At 40.0% G+C, this 16,097-nt stretch overlaps 1 protein-coding gene across 1 annotated transcript in view; it reads right to left on the minus strand.

The window, feature by feature from the left end:
- FBLN5 (fibulin 5) overlaps positions 1–3,719 on the minus strand; it is a 44,966-nt gene extending 41,247 nt beyond the window's left edge. The window contains exons 1-2 of the mRNA XM_054276148.1: positions 3,656–3,719; positions 1,522–1,576 (exon numbers count right to left, since the gene is read on the minus strand). Coding sequence (XP_054132123.1) covers positions 1,522–1,576; positions 3,656–3,672 — 72 coding nt within the window. The 5' untranslated portion in view covers positions 3,673–3,719. The remainder of the gene's footprint in view (positions 1–1,521; positions 1,577–3,655) is intronic.
- Positions 3,720–16,097: the final 12,378 nt, after the last annotated feature.

Genomic DNA, 16,097 nt, shown 5'->3' on the forward strand with positions numbered 1-16,097 from the left:
TAGAGATATTTTTGGACTTCATGAGTGGCAGATTAAAGCGCTTAATTGATGTTTGGAAAAGTAGTAAGTTGTAGATGGGAGACAAAGGGTTAAAGGGGTGAGTCAGTGGAAGTGGGTCATTGCAGGAACCAGGGACAGGACTGAAGTGAAACACATGGCACTGTTTGGACTGCACCTGCCACTTGCACATGTGAATACACAAAACCCCTGCTAAAAGTGTCAGACAAGTATGGAGGAATTCTGCCTTCATTTGTTTTGCCATTCCAAGATGTTTTGGTATCATGTTGTGGAAAGCCAAGATATTCTAATGGGAGAATGTATAATTACCCTCATGTTTTAAAGAATGTATGTACTCTACCTTTTGTTCTCCCTTTTGTGTGCACACACTACACCTAGGTTAGCTGGAAAAGCTCAAATAGTTGTTAAGAAAATTATTTTGTTTTGGCCAAAAAATGACGATTCAGAAACACTGAAACTATAGTAGGACTGGTTTCAAAAACTTTCTGGAACTTTATTCTAGAAAAGATTCCAATATTGTCAAAATTACCAGTTTCAGTATCTTCAGAAAGAAGTCATTGCTGGTGTTTCAGCTTCAAGTTGCTTTTTCAAAGCAACTTCAAAAATCAATTTATATTACAAGATGTTTTTATAAAAATTCTAATGTAAACAATATTTTTTAAATTATAACAACAAACCTCTAAAGACATCTCAAAAATTCTCCAGGGGCATGAAAAGCATTTCCCATACAGATCCAATAATCACAAAAATATAAATAAGCATGACCAGTGCAGGAATTTTTCAATGTAATAGCAAAAAAACAACTACATTTCAGAGGCTTTTGGCAAAGGTATTTAGAAACACTTCTCTGGATACCAAATATATCTGGACTATTAACTAGAGATCCAAACAACATGCCTTTAGGAACAGTTTTTCCCAATTTAAAGTTACTTGGAGCCTGAGCATAAAAATAACTAATGATTCTGCTTTTTCAAGAACTGGACTGCTTTACTTCCATCCACTCTCTTGAACAGAAATGGGTTTGGGCATAAGTGAAAATAAAAACTGGGATGCAGTCATTCAGGATCACAGTCCAAAATTAAACAGTCTTAAGACTTGATCCTGCTGTACACAGAAAAGATGTATTTCTATGAATGAGTTCTCCAAATACAGATGTTTCTCACAATGGAACTGAGCAGTCTCTGGTTTCATGGCATAGTTTTTCTTATTTCCTGTTCCAGAAGTGTTCAGTTTAGAGGCAGAATCAGATTTTCAGTGAGGTCCAGGTTTCTACAGGGATATTTTGCTGAGCTGGCAAGGATGAGTCAATAAGCTCAATCCATGTTCAACTCCAGAATCCTGCTGGCTCCAAGTTCTCCCCTCTAAACCCTTAGACCACACAACTTCCTTTCCATGTAAACCCCAGACCACAGAGCTTCCTATCCACCTGCTAGCCAGTTAAGTTTCATGCCATATAGCACTTCAGTACAAACCAGTACACACGTCTCTGCATGCACCTCTCACCTGTGCTTTTCCAGGGCTTGAAAGGCAGACAGCCAGTGTGAAAGCGGTCAGTATCCTGTAATGTGCATAGAAAATAGGCTGAAAACTTTCTGATATCCAGGCTTGTTACATAGAATTAAATACACATGGACAAATTAATTTCTAGTGACACTTCAGTGTATTCCAGTTTTGCTAACGTGAATTTGGCCTTTGGAGAAGGAGAAATATAACTGTGGGCCAGATTCAGGTCTCAAACCAATGACTCTGATGGTACTGGGATTGAAACCAGACTGCAACTGTCTATGGACTAATCTGATTTTTATGACACCCAATGCAGCAGCTGTTAGATGAACAAGTGTGCAATATTCAATAAAGTGGTCTTCCCCCACTCTGGCACCTTTCTTTTGCAAAAATGAAGGCTTCTCTTGCACACTGTGCACGTTTTACAGATGGGTAAACCCAAGCAAGGCCCTGCCTAAGCTCACAGCGTGAAGTGTTGGCAGGGCTGCAGACATGTCACGCAGGAGGTCCTGAATCCAAGCCAGCTGCTCCAACCGCTAAACCGCATTTCATCCCCAGAGGCTCTATCTGAGGTGAATCCATTTGCTTGGGGCCAGATTCTGTCCCTTTGCTCAGCCTTGAAGGAGGCACACTGTGCCAGGTCACCAGCTACCAGAAGCTGCTATCTTCAATGCAGCCTTCCCCAGGTACATCATCTTCACATCTAGTGCTCCCTACTGGGTCTCTCTCCACTGCAACTGAAAGACAAGGCTCCCTCACTAAAAGAGCCCTACATCTATTTTTGGAGCTCCTTGCCTGGAGCATAAAAATTATGGTCAAGTAACCTTCCACCTCCAAATATTTACTAACAGATAGAAAACCATGAAAGCACAGTCAGAAACTACTTTTTTTCTGGTCTTGTGGATTTCATTCTTTTGCTGCTGATTTATAAAAAACTTCCTAGTATCATTAGATCCACACCTTGCTTATCTTGGATTGAAATTCTAAATGGCAATTGGGTACAATACATTCCCACAAAACCAGTACAGGAAGCAGAGGATATTTTAGGTAGCCTTAGTTCTGCTACCCATGTGAGCTGCCAACTTTCTCTCTTAGAGCTGTTCCTGATTTCCAGTGTGCAAACTGAGCTGCTGAGCAAGACCTACAAATGCATCAGACAAAACCACACACAATGACCGACACATTACAACAAATTTGACAAGCTCTGAAAAGTAAACATAAAACCCTAAAATGGTTGTTCATAGTGCTGTGGAGACAGATTGTGCTTGTTGGCAACTTTTGAGTGACAAGAAAAGGCAAATTCTGCCTTTTCTAAGAGTTTCCCTTAGAGTTCAATATAAAGCATTCAAACTACAATTTTGTCCATTTAGGCTTGCATTTAATTTATTGATTCCTCAGATCTCTTTGAAGAGATTTTAAAGTGTACATTTCTATAAAGACTGCATACTCACTTTGCATGGAGTGAGAAAAAGCATTGGGAAGGAATACAACAGGTTATAGCAGAATATTGACATATGCAGCAACTGGGCTGTGCTGCACATTGCTGCAGGACAGTGCACGATAACAAAATCCCCCATAAAATAGCCAGACAAAACTCAAACATTTTTAGACAGTCTTTAGTTTCCTTTACTACAAGATGATATATTCTTTCCTTTTGGTGGGGGAGCGACCTTACTGCCTCATACGTGTTCTGTCTGCACCCATGATCTCAATTTGCTCGTTACTTTAGATCTAAAATCCCCTCAAGAATTATTAACAGACATGCAGCACAACTTATCAACACTACACGCAGCTGGTCACAGTAGCTTGCCCAGCAGGCAAAATATTTTAAACCAGCAATTTTCTGCAATAGTAACTAATTAACTTCAATCAATCACTGTAGCCAGTGGGATCGTGGCTGCTGCAGTTCAGCACTGCCGCAGATGCGCAGAGTATAAGCACAGATCAAGAAGGAACTCGTCAGAGACAGCACAGCTTTAGTAACAGGCAGATCGTCTTTCCCCACCTCTGATCATTGAGATCCCTTTGCAAATGGCTTTTGCAAGTGGATTGGCATAACATGTCCCTGCCACAGCTATTTTCCACAAGCAGGTTTCTCGTCAGTAAGCAAAGAAGTTTCATGCATACCACTTACCTTCTTAATCCTTGCATGTCCAAAACCGTTGGGGAAAGGTGGAAAAAACCCAGAGTCTGTGCTGATGAATAACTAGAAAGTTTTCCAAACATTACCCTCTGCTAGCACTTCAGTTCCTCTGTCATTTATAGTCCAAAGAATGAAATGGCAAGTAATGGAGAAGATCGGGAGCCGTCTGTACCTCCTCAGACACTGGAGAGAATACAGAGAAAGCACCTGGTTTTGCTTAGTTCTCTTCTGTAATTCAGCATTAAACCAATTGGAGGAGGAATGTTAAAAATGAACACTTCATTTTCTAAGTATGTTAAACAATGCAAATGGGGGCCTCAGCCTGGGACAGCTGGTTTAGATTACAAAGCTCACCAACTGGCTAGACTCCTCACAACAACCTCGAGGAGCCTGCCAGGATAAAACACTAACAGCTCGAAGGAAAGCCTCTCCCGCTGCAAACTTCACAGTTAAATGTGCCTCAGAGCAGAGAGCACCGTTATTGGACAGAAAGCCTTATCAAGGGACTGGAGAAGGGAAGGGATTGTTTTCCTTGCTCTGAGAACAAAAAAAAGTCAGGGTTTTTTGGAGGCCCTCTAGCTGGTGTCCTGGACAATGAATATGCAACACTCTCTGCTCTGTGCCAATGGCATACTGATGAAAGGTCTGACCCTCTGGGAGGTGAATAACTCAAATTCATGATTATCACAGCTACAGGAACTACATTGCTTGGGGATTATTTGAAAACAGGAATAAACAAATTAAACATTCAAAGGAAAGCAAATGGCTTGTCTGCAAACACTGGCTCTTTTTAAACTGACCCCATGCTTAAGGGAGCAGTTTATGATATGAAATATTTCTCCAGGAAAAGCATAACTTGCAGATCTCCAGTTATGACTAAAGAGGAAGGAAATAAAGTACTTTTTCAGGTGTTTTGCAACTTTGCCACAGGCAGAGCTTTAGTAGGTCAAGAACAACATTTATGGGATGTGAAAGGTAAGCAATCAGACACAGCAAAGATTACAGTGGATCCAAAGATGAACACTGAAATGAAAGACAGACAAGGACATTAAACAACTACTTTGAATTTCTGTTGAGTGTCCCATTTGAGAAAACCCTTTATTTCTAAGGAACCTGAAATTATTATCATACATCTCTGTGTAACAGATTGAGAAACAGAATTACAGTTGATATAACAGATAATAATAAAAGTTGCCTCTAAGCCTCAAAATCCAGCTTGAGATACCAGGACTGAGCTGCTTTAGAGGTGCTGAGGCCCCACAAGTTGTACTGGAGCCAAAGGGAAGCTCAAGACCTCTGTATCTTGTTAACAGGCTGTAATGGTCCAAATTACCTTTCAAAAATGACAGCACCAGAGGCTCCAGGCCATTTCTGACAGTTTATCTCTCAGTGAATTGCTTGCATCACTTGCACTGCATGGAAAATTAAACACTCACCTGGAATCATTCAAACAGTGTCTATACATTGGCAGATAAACAAGAACCAATTTACTTACTTTTAATAAAGTTCCCAAAAGCCTAACAAAAACGTGCACAAGGGACTTCTGAAGAAGCTGCAGGGCACGTTGTGAAGTTTTTCATGGATCAGAAAACAGGCAAGAGAGGCTAGAAAGCAAAGACCAGGACAATTTTCATTGTGGCAAATGTTTAACAGTGAGTATTCTCACTGCTCCATACCACCAGAGTTTCTCAATACACTCAATAACCTGGAGAGCTAACAGATCTAAGAGTAGCAGTGCTCACTGTATGTTAGAAGTGTGAAAAATCTACTGAAGCAATGAGAAACTGCTTTACAGGAAAGCAAATGCTCTGTGCATCCAGCTGTGTGGACAAAGAACTTGCTTCATCTGATAATACTTCACTTGCTAATCCACTGAATTTTTCTACAATCACATGGTAAAATCATTGCATGCATGCCAGAATCACTGAGTGCAGCACCAGTCTGCTCCCAAATAGTTGCCTCAGAGTTCTGATCCATCAGCCAACTGGCAGAGGTGCTCCAGTCCTGGAGACGGGAGGTGAATCCAGATCTCACCACCTAAGGGGCTCCCTTAAGAAGAAATACTGTACAAATGTTTTGATTTTTCCTGTCTCCATCTGACAGCTGGAGTGGATAAAAACCAGAGTATTAAAAGTGTACCAAACCACAACCTGGGCTAGTTTACAGCTTGGTGACTGTTATTTTTCCAAAATAAAAGGATTTGATGTTGTGGCTAAGTGGAATTTCTGCAGTACCTTTCTGTAACTGCCATCAGTCACAAAACAATCAGATGCAGCCACAGCCTTTTCACAACTCTGTTTGGTATGAAGGGTTGTATAAGGGAAGGATTTTGTGGTGCATAAAATCCTTTTATTCATCCTATAAAAATGAACAATTTGATGCACCTTTCAACACCCTGTGCTGGCACCTTCAGCATTTATGCTTAAGATGTTGGCTAAACTTCATGTGTAGTGGTGCTCTCACGTCAATGGTCTCAAATATCCCCCTGAGTTATAAAATCCATTACTTTATTTAGCTTGCCTTGACAGTGTCTTTGTCTTCGTGAGGAGGTGCAGAACTGTCCCCAGTATAAAATGGGGCTCTCTTAAATAACTGTGTTCTCAAAGTTTGCTTTGTGCATAGCTAGGGTTGAAACCGTATCTCCAATTAAGACTTTGATTTTGAAAATTGTGTAATATATAATAAGGGGGACATAAAAAGTGTTGTATAACTTTACTCTCTTTGGATAAGACAACTGCACATGTGAATAGAGTTATGCTCCTGCAGATGAAGCACAGCATTGGATGAACAGGAGCCCTCAGCACTAGAAACATAATCTGACTGATTCTAAATGCTAAGACAAAAGCTGTAAATAAGTCAGGGAACTTAAAAATAGTTAATTTCACTTAGCATCCTGAACAGAAAATCTTCCTTGCAGAAACAAGTCTTCCTCTAAGTTTCACAACATTTCATCTCCTTTTTTAACTCTGATTTTGTTCTTACATTTCTCCAGAACCATATCTGTCAAACACCCTTCTTTGATGTTCTTGTCATTTTTTGAAATTCCCCCACTCTGAACATTTTCAAGAAAATTTTCTTGAACTGTGAGAAGAGTCAAAGCACACAAGTCTGTATGGTGGTAGATCTGTGAGCCCCAAGTCGTTCAACATGCCAAGTCATAGACATCTTTTACCCAGCCATACAAACCAAAATTCATTAAAGGAATTTTCCAATAACTGACACTTTAGACCCTGCATGTCCAAGCTATAGACACTGAAAACATTCATTTTGCTCCTACAAATCTTAGGGAACCAAAAGTTTTTACGAGCAAAAATGGTAAAACATTTTTTACCATTTACCCCAAAACTGCTGGGCACTTGTAGAAACAACTGTGTTTTGATAGCATCTAAGCATCTGAGCTCTGTGAGATTCACAAGTTGAGCTTTTGCCTGATGTGGACATTGATCTAAGTGTTCCTGGAGACTGCCAAGTAAGCCAGCTTTTGATATTGTCACATGTTGATGTTTCAACACAGGCAGTGATTTGACACACACATTTCACCCTACTGCCCCTTGGATAGCACCACACAGGAAACATGGCCTCAAACCCTAATTCTGCCCGAGAAAGAGTAGGGCTCATTTCTTTCACCTCCCAGGAAAGAACCTCAGTTGCAAACTCCAGGTGTTTGGGGAGGGTTGCCTATAATTTTTCAAAGACTACCTTAGATTATCAGATGAGGTCTGCTTTGCTCACTGTCTGAATTATAATTGCCATCTCATAACATGACTGATGAAATAACCTGTTCCAGATGGCTCAGGCCAGAAGCTCAAAAGCACAGTGCTACACATATTTTCCTTTCCTAGCCAACCATAACACAAACTAGAATTAACAGTGAAAATTAACATAGTATGCAATTGTAAAGATATCAGTAGTGCTAATTAAAATGTACTGGGAATGTAGGATCCTTGAGATGTGATGAGTTGATCTGCAGCTCACAGTACAACTTTTAGGAAGGAGAAAATGTAACAGTTCCTGTTGTGCTGCCATCTCTTGGGGCTCAGCTGCCTCAACACTTCCCACCTGCATGAGATATCCATGCAAAACAGAGCCAATACAGCACCCCTCCTCCCTCCTGTGCAGGGATGTCACCTGTCTGTCTGAGGCACATGTTCCTTTGGGCACAGCATACTGCTGATGTCATTGCTTCCAAAGAGCAGCAGGCTGAGCCCCCTGCAGAGTTGTACCAGGTGGTCTCACAGTGCCCAAGCACTGGAATAAACCCTTAAAATCCTTGGTTTACTCTAATTCTGCATATTTGTCCTGGCTTCAGCAGGGGTTAAACCACACCACTCCAAAGCTGTACTCTCTTTACAGGTCTGTGGTCACGCTGATACCAGTTTCTAACAGCCAGCTTCTTTCAGGACAGAAATCACCAGTGGAAAGCCCAGGCATCACTGTACCCATTCTGAAATGCAGCTACTCTAAACATGGACTAATATCTGACTCCACTTTACTGCTTTGAAAACATTACTTGTCCCTTTGGATAAGGAGGTACATATATCAGATACAGGTTTAGATAGCAGGTACATATCAAAACCCAAACAGTTTAAAACAGCCCAGTGAACTACATCTACTGTAAGACAGAGCCATTTCAGGAATATTCCCTTTAGTCAGATCAGGTTTGTTGTTCATGACCATCTGTTTAGCTGTAGTACTTTCTAGGACAGTCTAAGAAGATGCCTGAGGCAAAAAAGAGTAATATTCTTGGAAGAATTCTTCAATATTGTTCAGGGTTTTTTAACCCAATAAAGGTAAGGTAAGCAAGCAAACTAAATTATTACTGTACCTTTCCCAGGAAAAAATCAGAGCCTTTCACAGCATTTTTTGTGTATGTGATAACTCTCAGCAGAGAGTAATAATTATTCATGGCAGTAGTCTGCAACAGCCTGCAACATTCTTCTTGAGTTTTCAATCCTTACATGACTGACATTTGTACTTTTAAAATATTTTTGTGTAAAAAGTATATGGAACATCATCCTCTACCTAAAGACAAAAGATGCACTTGAGAACTCCCATCTCCCCCTTAGTTGCTCTGAGTATCCAAGAATAAGGTGCCCCAGCCCACTGGTCATATTTTACTTCTTTTTCTGTTGAATCTCAGCATAGCTCTGGTAACTGCAGTTCACATTTTGCCTGAAACTAGACAGATATTTTAGTTTGTTTTTGTTTATTTTATAAGATTGACATGTACATAAACTGGGCTGTAGCCTTCTCTGCATTTTTGTCAAATGGTCTAGACAATGTGGTTGAAAACAATGCTCTTTAATCTTGTGACAAAATGTTTACCAGCTCCTTTTAACAGCAAGCATAAATTCTTTATGGCCCATTTCAGCTAATAATGACCTTCCATAAATAAAGACCTAAAACTCTTAATACTTCTGGACCAAGACTAAAGTCTGTTTCACTGTTGCAGCAAGCCAACATTCAGTCTTCACAAGTGCCTGGGATACATAAACCATTGGGCTCCTATTACGACCAGACAGTTAGAAGTATGTACTAAAACCCTCCTTAGAAATATTCAGGACTGATTTATTTTATGCTCAAATGCCTCAGGACTGCTGAGTCTTTTGCAGTTTCCCAAGCCCTTTACTAACACAAGCACCACACTGGGCACATCTGGCAGCACCAGGGGCACCTTAGAGCAGCTGACTGGAGACAGTGCTTCACCTTTACAGGTTAACCTGGCAGCTTTCCCTGGCTGCTGGGCATCAGTGCCAGTAAAACATCAGCTTCCTCTGGGCTTCCTCAGCTCCCAGGCACTTTATTCCACCACATGGAACTTATATTTTAGGTGGGTTTTGTGTTTGGTGTTGGTTTTTTTTTTTTAAATCAGATTTAGTTGGGCATCCTTTCTCCTTTTCATTCTGCTTTGGCAATTCACTTTGTTTTGATCCAGAGCTAAAGATCAGCCACAGTAGCATTGAGCATATTCTGTGTTTTCCATTAAAACACTTCAGGTTCTGAATAAACCCAAACAAGTCTGTGGAAATGGCATCTCTCAACAGGGGTGTTTGAATGTTCACAAGTATGTGCACTATTTTTGTAAGGGCACCTGCCAGAACCCTGGTGATGGAGCCAGAGTAGAAAATATTTGACATCAACCCTTTCTTTCAGAGCTTCTCTTCTTCCAAGTGGTGGAAAACATTCCCTTTTTAAACATGCTTCACTCTCATAGGTGAATGAATACAATATAAGACTCCTGGCTTCTTTTTCCAATAAGACACTTGGCACATTTTTGGGTCTTTTCCTTAAGATCTTTGAGGTTATATGTTAGTCAAACACAGGAGTAACAGAAAGTTTCCCTATAAGGAGAGAAATAGTTTTGACTGTTTTATACTTTCTCAACTGCTTTCCTAATCCCAGAAGACATTTATAAACTTTTCTTTGATTTAAGAACGCCTACATTTAATGTACTTGTTCCCACAGCAGGGATGACACCATTTCACAAATTACCTGTTTACTTTTGTGACCTAACCATGCCATTCATAAGAACTGGCTGGGAAACTGGGTGGTAAACATGATGTGTGTTGCCTGTTTGTTTTCTGACTTATTATTCACTGCTCTGCAGCAACAAGTGCTGCTGTGAGGCAGCAATTTAACATGCTGAATGCAGAAATCCCATTGAACAGGGAGGTACTCACATTTTCCTAGTTGTGCTATATGTGCTGTAGAGCTTACAAAGTCTTGAAAGAGGGTGCCGTTTCTAACACAGTCTTTTGTTTTTTGGTTTGTTTTATTTTTTTTTTTTTTTTTTTTTTTTAATCTGCTGGCTTTTGCCTTCAGTTGCACTGGTTGCCCCAGCAGAAGGAGATGAGCAGCACCAGGAGTTCCCCATTCAGAAGCAGCCTGGCCATGCCCAGGGCTCCCATCCATTCAGGAATTGTGGGGTACCAGAACCTCAAGCAGCCATGTGAAGTCAGTGGAACTAGACCCATCTTCCAACAGAGGCACTTGCACTGCAAATGGAGTCCATCGCCAGAGTCTGATAAATCAATCAGTCCCCATTTTGTCTACAGTTCCATAACAAAACTCAAGAAGTTGAATTGTGCCAGATAAAGAAAATAAAAAAACCCAAAAACTCTGACAGGTTAAATGTGAAAAACAGAAAGTCAGGCCAAGAAGGTTTGAGAAACAAATCATAAGAAGCATAAAAGCTAATAATAAATTCTTTTTCAGACACACCAAGAGCAGGAAAACTGCCAAACAGTCTGCAAAGCCAACAGATGAACAAGGTATAAAAATAGTGCTTAGAAAAGATAAAATCACTGTAGAAAATGAAATGTTTCTTCTTTATCTGCAATTGCTAGAGAAACTTCAAGAGATTACCATAGTGGAATAAAAGGAAAAATAAAAGGGAAAAAAGGAAAAAAGAAAAAGAAGTAAAACCAAATCCAGTTTGGGAGGATATGTCTGAATTGAAATGCCAGCAGGAGAGGTTGTAGAACAAATCAAGAAAATGAAGAAAAACCATTCATCAGAACTCACTTGACATTTAGAAATTAAGTATCGTTAACTGAATTAAATATGACATTTTGCAACAGCTGAATTGTTTATCTGAATTGCAATCTCACAAAAGTGCCTTCGTGCTAGAAGAAGTGAAAGTACCAAATACAATCCTGTATTTCATTGGTTTATGTATGATGGTAAATAAAATAGAGAACATTAAGCCCAAAATATTTGGAGATCAGTAGCACAGCACAGGAGACAGTGAAATTCAGGAAGAATTTCATCATGGAAAAGGTTATTAAGCATTGGAATGGACTGCCCAGGGAGATGGTGGAGTCACCATCCCTGGAGGTGTTTAAGAAATGACTGGATGTGTCATTAGTGCTATGGTCTGGTTGATGTGGTGATGATCCATCAAAGGTTGGACTCGATGGTCTTAAGGGTCTTTTCCAACCTTAATGGTTTGGTGAATTTTTAGGCATAGATTTTCTTGGAGAAAATCCTTAAGAACTACCTATCTCAGAAACATAGCTCTGCTCCATATAGAGGTGTAGAGAATTATTTTTGCATTTACTCTAGCTCCATGCATTTCAAATGAGTTGGCTTTAGCCAACTCCATTTGAGTTTCCAGTGAAAATCTTTCCTTTTATGAACTAGATTGCCTAGCCCCATTTGGCCAGGGCAGTGAAGGCTTCAGGTTGCCAGCAAAGCATCAGGCTATTTAAGTATCTGTACAAGGCAGTTGGAACCACTGATTCAGTTCAGGAGTAGAACATCAGAGTGCAGCAGGCTCCTGGAATCTCCAGCCCTGCCTGCTTGGCAGGTTCTGGGAAGCACACTGTGTTCAGAGTCAGAAAGGACAGAGGTACCACCTGCATCCCTTCTTCCTGCAGTGGCACTCTGCAGGTCCTCCATCCAGAGCACTCTGCAGACAATGCGCTATTCAGTCTGCAGCTGGGTCCAGACAGATCTGGCAATCCTAGTTATGACTCATTCATTTTCTTTAGAATCCTGTACTCCTCAAATTTTTGTAGTTTTATAATAAGCCTTCTCTAAGTTAGCTGAAAACTGTTACATCTGTTACTGCTCCTATTGTCAAAAATAAGGCAGTGTTCTGTTTGCCTTCATTTTTATTGGCACCCACTACTTAAGAGTAGAGCGAAGTGCAGTCTAAATATTTTCCAAATCTATTTCCAGAAAAAGTTTCAGTTTTAATTACTATTTTTCAATGCTCCAGTCTACCATTCAAACCACTTTCCTTACTATAGTTTTACTCCTGCTACAATTTAGCATTGTATCCATGCTATGGCATGTAAACCAAAACACATAGGTGAACCAGAATCAACTCAGTAATTTGCTTGCAATTCTGAAAAATATCCTTTTATTACAAGCAAAAGCATGACTTAAATACTGTAACATCTTATAAAAATAAGGAAAAGTACTGCAGGAGAAAAGGAAACAAGTTTTACATAAAGGTTAATTTTACAATCTGTGGTTGGCTTTCTCCATGACTAGCTGAAACATGAAACCTTTATTTCCCTTTCTCTATGCAGCTTCTTGGACACCTGCCCCCAAACAGTGTCTGGAACCACTCTCATGATCTCAATTCTCCTTATCACTCTCTACAATTACCTGAAAGGAGGATGTAGCCAGCTGGGAGTTGGCATCTCTTCTTCCAGGCAACCAGATGCGAGGACAGCAGCCTCAAGCTGCCCCGGGGAAGGTTCAGGATGGACATCAGGAGGAATTTCTTCACAGAAAGGGCTGTCAAGCAGTGACACTGTGCCATGGTCTAGCTGACAAGATGTGTTTGGTCAAAGCTTGGACTCAATGATCTCAGAAGTCTTTTTCAACCTAATGGATTCTGTGAAATAATGTTTGCAGCTTGCATCTCTCGTACTTGTTCCCATTTAGGAACTAATATTCTTATCCAACTTCTTACCCCTGATTTTACTCAAACTGCTACTACCTCTAACTGTTGCTCTATTTACATCCAGTTGCCCCTTTGTGGCTTAGGCTAAATATATTTTTTTGGTCATACTACACTACCTGTTCAGGAAACTCATGGATTCAGGCTACCTAAGTAGCCTGAGTAATCCTGAGGGTAGCTTTATTTAGTTCTAAAAATCCAGCTGCCTCCAACAAACTTAATGTGGGCTTCTGTCTTTCTCTGCAGCCTTGAAAAGGTCTAAAATCATTTTCAAAACTTTAGAACAGCCTTAGCTCCCTACACCCTAATTTACAAAAAGTTAGATTTGAAGTGTTATGACTCTTGGGCATTCTGTTCTCAGAGGGTTGTTTAACAGTGCTTCCATTCTAGGGAGTCAGGAGATGCCACTGGTCAGCTTTTACTACCTAAAAATCAACCATCTGACTTTGCTCACCTTGTAGGAGAGCTTCAGCAGAAAGCTGCCAAATGACAAAATATGCACCACTTGGAGCACATTAAACACTTCTTTTTCCTAACCCCTTGGACTATTCCAACAAAAATTAGATACTGAGTGGCTGTACTATAGTGCTGGCTGATAGCTACTATTTCATAAGTGACATGAAATAAATAATTCCTAGCTGCCTCAAATCTGTAAAACCTCCTTGGTCTGTACTCCCATATGTGATCATGCTGCAATTCAATCCAGCTTGCATGACTATCTGGAAATTCACAGGGGGGAAATGCAAGCAGCATCTGATGTCAAAAATGAAAACCTTGGGGTAAACCACACGGTACTGCCAAGATTCCCTTTACCTTTGTGGTAATATTCAAATGTGGCTGATATTCAAACAGTATCCAGGCAGCTCTCTGAAGAGTGTCCTTTACACTAAGGGAGAGAGAACATTCCAGTTTGTTGGTACAAGGGTCAGCTCACTCATTTTGTTAACAACCACAAAACATGGGTATAAATTGTTTCCCTGATACCATTGGTCTGTGGCCTGTCAGTGCTTGTTGAAATGCCACATGTCACACGGCTTCTAAGCTCTCTTCTATCAATAACTGGCAAAAACTTCTAATAATAGTTGACTATAATTCAAATATAATATTTTTTCACTTTTCCCACAGATTGTAGATTGAAAGAGGGTAGGGTTTGATTATATACTAAAAATAAACTCTTCCATGTGCAGGTGGTGAGACATTGGAACAGGTTATTCAGAGAAGCTGTGGATCCCCTCACTGAAGTGCTCAAGGCCAGGCTGGATGGGGCTTTGAAAAACCTGGTCTAGTGAAAGGGGACAGGGGAGTTGGAACAGGATGATCTTGAAGGTCCCTCCCAAACCAGGCCATTTCATGATTCTATGAAAATACCAGAAACCCAGCAGTATATCAACACAAGCAATAAGACCTTAATGAACTGAAAAGTCTTCATGAGATATGTAATAATGTGAAATACTTACAAGGCAAGCATCTTCCATTCTGTCTCTTCTGCTTTAGCCATCAGTCACTCCAACATGTAGTCCAGAGTGCCTGCCTTATTGGTAACTACTTATGCAAATGAGTCAAGAATGACAAAAAGAAACAATAATAAAATGCAGGGGACTGGCACTTGGTAAAAAACCCAGTTGTTTCTACACTGGTCCTTACAATGTGTGAATTTATATTGCAGTGACTAGCTGGTGTAATGCAGGAAAGTTTAAAAACCCCCAAACCCCACACTGTGCATTCCTTTACAGTGGCAACTAGAAAGATCAAGCAGTTACTTCCTTCTCTGTGCATGGAATGCAGGAGAAGCAAAGAACAGCAAAAAAATCAGAAAGTCTAAGGAGAAGAACAGAAAACCCTAGCCTTCATTTTCCCCCCTTACATCAAGCTTGCAAAATGAATCTGTTACTAGAGTTCTGTAACCTTACAACTAAAGATAACTGACAGCTTGTTAGACCAAAACTAGGAGAATCAGACACCTTTCTCCTTGCAAAAGCCATAGAAAACAATTACGTTAAATGAAAGAATGAAAAATTTCAGCTGCTGCACCTTGTTCACAAATTCCAGAGATTTTTTTCCTCATGCTGCTGTGTGAAAAACCCACACAATCAACAGGACAGACTACATGAGTCACGTATGTACATGTGGGAAACTGGTAAGGCAATTATATATGGAACAGTTATCAAGAACAATGTAAACACAGAAGAAAAATTAGAGGAAAAAATATATCTACTAATCATTCAATGAAAACAAAGCTTGAATGTTTGTAATGGTCTGTGAAACATTCAAAGAAGGAAGAAAGAAACAAAATAATGAAGTTGTTCTATACTTTTCTGCACGAAAGTACTGCCTGGAACACAGAGTCCAGTTGATTTCTAACACAGCATCAAATCTCACCAATGTACCTGTGGAATAAGCCCTAGAAAAGAAACCTCTAAGTCTTGTTCAACAGAGCTCACCTTCTAGGACTTAAGGACTGAAGCACTTTGTATCTCTGCTGTAGAAGATTTTTGTCTCCATCAAGGAGCTTAATGAGGAACTCTGAAGTTCTTCAGTACCTCTGCTTGGTATTAGATTTCCCTCTTCAAACTCATAGCTTAGTGTATAAACAGAACTGATTTACAGCATGCAGAAATAATTGGTCTCACTATGTTTTCTTTATTGCAATTTAGAAAGCTCCCTGAAAGAGAAATGTGTACATATGAAGTTCTCTGCAGTTAAAGAAGAAAATAATGCATTTAAAAAGTTAAGAACTGCACAGTTAGTATCTTCAGAGAATTGTGAGCAGCATGACTCCATTTGTAATTTACAACACATAAGTCACATAATTTTTAAAAACTAACCATTTCCTTCTGCTTTGGCTCACCAAAAGGCAATTTTATTGCGAAGCAGCTATATATCATTAAACAGACATGACTACAAGACCAAGAGAGATTGCACAGAAGCCATCTGATTTCACTTTTCTTTATAATCACTATATAGAAAAAAAGTAGCTGTTCCAGTCCAGTTTAAATGAAGATGTATATTTGAAGTAAC

The sequence above is a fragment of the Melozone crissalis genome, unplaced genomic scaffold, assembly GCF_028551555.1.
Source record: "Melozone crissalis strain CALT ecotype California unplaced genomic scaffold, PUWL_Pcris_2 ptg000018l_1, whole genome shotgun sequence".
NCBI classification, from domain to species: domain Eukaryota; kingdom Metazoa; phylum Chordata; class Aves; order Passeriformes; family Passerellidae; genus Melozone; species Melozone crissalis.